Source organism: Haematobia irritans, chromosome 3, assembly GCF_050003625.1.
Source record: "Haematobia irritans isolate KBUSLIRL chromosome 3, ASM5000362v1, whole genome shotgun sequence".
Classification (NCBI taxonomy): Eukaryota; Metazoa; Arthropoda; class Insecta; order Diptera; family Muscidae; genus Haematobia; species Haematobia irritans.
In genome coordinates this window covers 43,423,023-43,430,298 of record NC_134399.1, presented here as the reverse complement: position 1 = coordinate 43,430,298, position 7,276 = coordinate 43,423,023, and the positions used below count along the sequence as shown (strand labels likewise).

Here is a 7,276-nt window from a genome sequence, read left to right as displayed (position 1 = left end):
CATGGACACAATATGTAGGCTAGGTTTGGTGACAGCTCGATATTTCAGGCACACTCATACTATTCAGTCCATTGTGATACCACAGTGGTGAACTTCACTGAGTGCTGCCCGATTGCATGTTAACTCAGTGACAAGGGACCTCCTTTTTATATCCCAGCCCGAACGGCGTTTTCACGTTGCTGTGAAACCCTCAGAAATGTCTCCATCATTACTGAGAGGGGATAATCCACCGCTGAAAAACTTTTTGGTGTTCGAAGCAGGGATCAACCCACGACCCTTTGTATCCAAAGCGGGCATGCTAACCATTGCGCCCTAGTGGCTCACTAACTTTTGTGTCTTTCATTTGGTGGGGCCCCACGACTTTTGCGAAAAACTATTTGTGATAGAAAAATATTTTTTGGGCTCTTATATCCGAACGCGTTTGGCCACTATTTGATACCACTTTTAGAGAAGTTTTACACCAATTAAGCACCAAGCATTTGTAAAGTCTCTCAAGATTTGTTTAAGCCTGGAACTAAACCTTGGCAAATTGTATGCCAGATGGCAATATCACCATTTTGACTCCGTTATATTTAACGAAACAGTATTCCATAAAATCAAAATCAATGGTGAAAGTTCCTGATGTATCTGTTTTTGGCGCCAAAATTTAAGTTGGCATACATCCACATCTATGGCTAAAACACATCAAGGCTTCCTCTATGCAGGAAGTTTAGCGTAAATCATTTTCGATTGTTCCATATGCTCACTGGATTTTCTATTCCAAAATATTCCCTTGTAGGTCAGTAATAATGCACTTGAATCTTAGATGAGCTTTCAGTAGAACATGCGCAGAAAGTTCGTGAGAGCAGAGAATTGAAGAATTGAAAACTCTCCCACTGGAAAGTACGCATACTTAATAATGACCTTCTACCGGCATTTATTGTTAGCAACATTTCCATTGGTAGATGTAAACAAAGCGGAAAGCCGTCAGTTATAATTTGAATTTGATGGATAACGGTCACGGATACGGAAAACTTTAATTTTTTACGTAGCCAACATTCAACAGTGCGTTTACGAATACCACGATACAATAAACGAAATGCTTATTTGAAACAAAAAAAAGTGATTCTGTGAAGTAATGTAACATAACTACCACAACAGCGGAAGCATTTATATATTTTTTTTTACCAACAAACCAATCGAATTTTTGTACAAATAAAAACAAAAAATTAAAGTTAAAATGTTGAATTTATGGCTGTGGGCTATCGCCTTCACCTTGAGTTGCATTGCGAATTCACAATTGGTCGATACTACCAAATCCTGTCCCCTAGAGTGTATTTGTCTCTCACAAACACAAGTAAGTTTGGATCGGTGGGAACAATTCTGAGAAATCGTGTTTAAAAATATCTAAATGAAAATAATTAAAAAAAAATCTAATCGTATGAGATTAGAATTCATATATTCAGAATTCAGAACGCTTAAAAACATTTACCTACTCCAATAAGAAGAATGGACGATCGCCTACAACTGGGTCTAACCATAATTTAATCATAAATTACGGAATATAATTCATAATCAGACGAATAATTCAATATGTTATAACAATAATGAAAACGTAATACCCTCTAGTATGGATGGTATAATAAATATTTATATACGTATGCAGTGTATGTTTTTCAAAAAAGTTACTAAATATTACAAACGCACAATGTAGCCAAAAGAGCAATGAAAATGTTGGGAGCCGGAAGTGGCTCAGAATCAATGAATTATCATCGGGCGGATGTCATATTTTTTAACATTTTTTTGATTTGGCATTAGTTCTTTAGATGTGATGTTATTGCATTATTTCGGATTTCATTTAAAATATAGAGAACATCTTAAAAAATATACATTTCTTTCATAACTATTTCTTCAGGTTTAGAATAATACACGCAGAGAAGAAACATGATTGCCACGATTATATTCGAAGAGCAAAATAATATGATAGTAGCTATTTTTGCGGCGACCATGTAACCTTTTCACCTGCATCCATGTTGGCTCAGTGAACATGGTTCTAAGAAAAATAAAATTGTCCTCATCTAACATAAAATGTTATTTTATTAATAAAAAGGATTTTGTTTGAATAAAAAGACAATGGTCACGATCTAAAATGTTATGGTATACGTTAAAAATGGTTTTCTTCCAGTTGAAGAACATGGTCATAACCTAAAATGTTTTGATCTTTATGAAAAAACTTTTTTCATCGGCGACAAAAAGGACTCAACTTGAGAAAAGAAAACACAAAATTGACTTTATTTATTTGTTTTTATTTATTTATAAACTAATTCATTGTTTATTTGTATTTATAATGTCGTGCCAGCAAACATCACATATTTTTACACACTCTATTTTGGTTCAATATAAACAATAAGTAATCAGTCCATATTTACTTAGTGCCCATCAAATGTACAAACGCAGACAGCATGTAACTGCAAATAAAAATATGTAAATTATACCATATAGCAAAATGCAGAACATTTTTTCAATTACACTTCCCTTTTTTGTGTTCACATAAAATCACGTGCCACTTCTGAATAGATAAATTAACACGAAACACAGTAATTCCGTATTCTCTGTCCACTCCAAACAAAAATCAACACACGACGAACGCGCAAAATGAAAATCGTGTGTACCTGCTCAATGTTTTTATAAAATTCCCCTTTCTGCAAAAAAAGTTAAAAAATTAAATGGTCACGAAAGAAGTGTACATGGTCTTTATGGCCATGTAATGGTTCTAGACACGTTTATACGTAACCTAAAAAAATACTTTTTCCCTGAAAAAAAGTCGAAAAATTGCATGATCAGGTACATGATTTTCCCGACCATGTAATGGTCTCAAATTCTATCATTTAAATAATAGAACATGTTTGCGGCATTTGAGAACCATTTAAATGCTTATTGCCAGCATACATTTTTCTCTGCTCGAAAATTATTTTTACAAAGACAAAATACATGGTTTTCGCGACAATTACATGCTCTAGATAAATGGATGCGGCAGCCATGTCTAAACATGTATTTTTCTGTGCATTAGCAATTATTTTAGTGCAAGATGGATTGGATCAAATGTTAATTGTTGTAAATATCCATTATTTTGCTTGTCCTTGCTGTGTTTTATTTAACAGAAAATATACATTTATTTCAAAACCAATGATTTTTGTATATTACCCCAAAAGAACTTCTTGTAAAGTGAAAATTTAGCCCATCTCTAGAATATATGTATATGAAACAAAAAAAGTTAAAATTACCCATTAAAAATATGGAAAAACATTTTATAAAAAATTGAATTAAAAGAACTTTCTGTGTAGTTAAAATAAAGAACATCATTGGGAGTACATCTTCTGGAGGTGCTTTTAAAGTTGTGTCTTTGGAAGAACTTCCAAATTTTTTTGCTGGGTTAGGACGAACTTCCATATTTTTTGGTGGGATATAATAGCACCATTTAGTCCCAGCTTCTTTATGTTGCAGGGAAACTTTTCATTCGCAAAAATGCAAAATCCTGTGATTCTTGGATATGATTATAAAATTTCAATGCAACGATAAAGTTCTCTGGTCTTGTGGAAACTTACTCGTAGTAGTAATGTAAAGATTTCGAAAAATCCCCAACATCAACGAATGACTGGAAATTCCCCAATATTTTTCTAATTTGAGGAAAAATAATAGCCACACTGAATGGAGACGGCAATCACAAACATACCCAGCAAAAAAAAAAATTGGAAGTTCTTCCAAAGGCACAACTTTAAAAGCACTTCCAGAAGATGCTTTGCCAATGATGTTCTTTATTTTAACTACCCAGGAAGTTCTTTTAATTCAATTTTTTATAACTTAGTTTTTTCATACTTTTAATGGGTAATTTTAACTTTTTTTGTTTCAAATAGGATAAAAACAGAATAAGAATTCATAAAATGGTACAAATCATTTAAATTTTGTCGAAAAATATGCTAAATCCAATCTGAAAAAATTGTGAATTTTTAAAAATATTTGCACTGAAAAAAATATTGTCGTGAGGTCAAAGATTTCATGTCTTTAAAATACGAATACAAATTTTGCTTAGCACAGAAGACGCACTTCTCTAAAATAAAGTTATTTTCCTTGTCCAAAAGTCGATAAACTTTTCAATGAAGTCGTATTGTCCTTATAATTAAGTGATTTGACTTAAAAATGGGTATCTTACCATGAAAGAAAAAATTTATAGGCTAAGGTCAACTTGACTTTAATAATTCAGAAAAATTCTTTAAATTTAATGAAATTGTCTTTAAATTTGTTGTCTTTTTGCAGCTTGACTACATAGCAAAAAATCGTTGAAATATAGGACATGTTTTTCAAAACTTTATTTTAAAGAAGTTTTTTACTTCAAACATAGCATAATTTCTACTGGAAGTCGAGTCTTAATTTGGAAAATAAAGTTGCCGTTAACTCGTTTTTAAAGGACTTTGATAGCATATGAAGAAAAAAAGCTGGGAAAGTGAAAAATTAAAATTTGCTTCCTAGAAGCAAGTATACAAAACCTAAATTTAAAAGAGAATTGTGTCTTAAAAGTATCCTTACTTGTATTCTCCGCTTCTTTGGCTCGGAATCAATACCAAATTTTTTAAATTAAAGACAAAATCTTTGGCACCGAGTATGCTTTTTTTCAGTGTGAGGTCAAACGTTTCCGACAAGCGTTAGAATCCATTAAAAATTATAATAATTATTTATTTGACAAAATATAACACAATTTTTTAATTTACATTTTAAACATTGAATTCGGATCATACATAAAGAAGTGATGCAAATTCAGTGCAACGGTTGTTGAAATGGAGGACTTCCGTCCTATGACAAGCCCATGTTAAACTCATCGCTTCTGCGTCAATTTTGCACCACTTCCGGATCCAAAAAGAACATTTTCATTACTTTTTTGGCGACGCTTTTTTGCTGCGTAGCTAATATTATTGTTGAAAACGACAATCCGAATATAAAACAATATAAAATAATACACCAAAGAAAAATTATTTTGCTCCCGAACGAGGATTTAGACAAACGAAATTCGCCTTCCTTATAATGTATTCTCTCTTAGAGTATTATTATTATGTTAGCCTCATAAATCATCCAATTTTTTAATAAAATTGTTGGAAAATGCCATATGTCGAAAAATGTCTTCATCTTTTGCTATCTTGAAAAATCGAAGTCCTTCATAGACATTTCAAAGCAACTTAAAATTCAAATTCGATATCAAAAATAAATTATATAATGTTTCAAGTTAATATCGTCTTTGAAATAAAATCTTGAAAGACATGTCCTATTTATGAATGAAATCAAAAAATCATCGAATTCAAAGACGAATTCCCCGAAAAACATATTTTTTAAAACTGCAAATAAATTAAAGACAAGTTCACATTAATTAAAAAATTCAAATTAATTAAAGACAAGAATTCAAATTAATTAAAGATAAGTTCAAAAGAATTTTCTTTAATGTAAGGATAGCCATATTAAAGTCGAATCATCTATATTTCACTAAAGACGATTTAATTCTATTTTAGTTCATGGAATTATAAAGATTGACTAAATTCGTGTCTCCCACAAAATAGTTCAGAATTTTTTAAAATTTGTAAATTTTTCCAATGATACCTATCAACTTCGTATTACACTAAATACATTTTAGCTATTTTCAACTCCAATTTTTTCCTTCAAACTACAGCATTTTCTCCAATTTCTTGAATTTGTCGCAAATTATTTACTTATTCTTGTGAAATCGGCGAGACATTTGGTTCTAATACAGTTTATATCAACTTTTCTAAAATTAACTAAAATTTTCTTCCTTGGTTGGTTCATTGTTTTTTAGTGTTCTTACATGTAAAAATCTTCGTGTACTAGATATGCGCTTTATTTAACTATTACTATGTATTTCTTTCTAGAGAATTTCCATTTAACCATTAAATGCGCACTGTATCTTTAAAGATACAACCAGAAAAAAAATCGTACGTGTTAAAATTTTTACCGAATTCTACGAAATCAAGTTTGTTACATTTAAAACATCATATTGGAGTTTCAAAAAATATGTTTTATGGGGAAATCTATAGTACTTCTGTGCAATAATTGTTGCATTACTATGTAACAAAACGAAATAAAAATAAGATTAAGAGACTTGTAAGCAGGGTTGGCCTGTCACAAACTGTGACTTTTGCGACATACATTTGCGACGGTATAATACGTATGTCGCAAAAGTCGTAAACCTACTGTAGAAAGCCAAATTTTGAATAGAAGAAATCCTGAACATTTTTTAATTTAGTTTGACAGCATTCGCTGTGAGTTTGTGCAGACATTTGTGAAAGTTTTCCCATGGTCAAGCCTATTTTCTTTGGTGGTATCGAAATTCCCGTTGGTGAGTGTGCAAAATACCTTGAGGTTATATTGGACAGGAGACTGAACTTAAAGCTAAGAAAGGACGAGAAAATCCATGGTTGCCCTGTACTCGTGCAAAAGACAATAGGGAAAATGTGGGGGCTAAAACCGAAAATTGTGAACATTCCTAAGAATTGAAACTTCTTCGCACATACCATCGTCTTCGCTGCCTAGCTGACGCGACTAAACTATTTTCAGTTTGCGACTTTTCTTACTTTTTCTACATTTACGACGCTTATGTGACGTTTACGACGTTTACAACTTTGCGACAGTCGCAAACCTAAAAAAGTTTGATACAGACCATCTCTGTTTGTAAGTTATACACTGAAAAAAATATTGTCGTGAGGTCAAAGATTTCATGTCTTTAAAATACGAATACAAATTTTGCTTAGCATAGAAGACGCATTTCTCTAAAATAAAGTTATTTTCCTTGTCCAAAAGTCGATAAACTTTTCAATGAAGTCGTATTGTCCTTATAATTAAGTGATTTCACTTAAAAATGGGTATCTTAACATGAAAGAAAAAATTTATAGGCTAAGGTCAACTTGACTTTAATAATTCAGAAAAATTCTTTAAATTTAATGAAATTGTCTTTAAATTTGTTGTCTTTTTGCATCTTGACTACAAAGCCAAAAATAGTTCAAATATAGGACATGTTTTTCAAAACTTTATTTTAAAGAAGTTTTTTACTTCAAACATAGCATTATTTCTACTGGAAGTCGAGTCCTAATTTGGAAAATAAAGTTGCCGTTAACTCGTTTTTAAAGGACTTTGATAGCATATGAAGAAAAAAAGTTGAGAAAGCGAAAAATTAAAATTTGCTTCCTAGAAGCAAGTACACAAAACCTAAATTTAAAAGAGAATTGTGTCTTAAAAGTAT

The 7,276-nt window shown here is 31.4% G+C and overlaps 1 protein-coding gene across 1 annotated transcript in view; it reads left to right on the top strand.

Moving 5' to 3' along the window:
• The first annotated feature begins 1,013 nt into the window (after positions 1 to 1,013).
• LOC142229349 (uncharacterized) overlaps positions 1,014 to 7,276 on the top strand; it is a 37,183-nt gene continuing 30,920 nt past the window's right edge. The window contains exon 1 of the mRNA XM_075299899.1: positions 1,014 to 1,336. Within this exon, the coding sequence (XP_075156014.1) occupies positions 1,220 to 1,336 (117 nt within the window). The 5' untranslated portion in view covers positions 1,014 to 1,219. The remainder of the gene's footprint in view (positions 1,337 to 7,276) is intronic.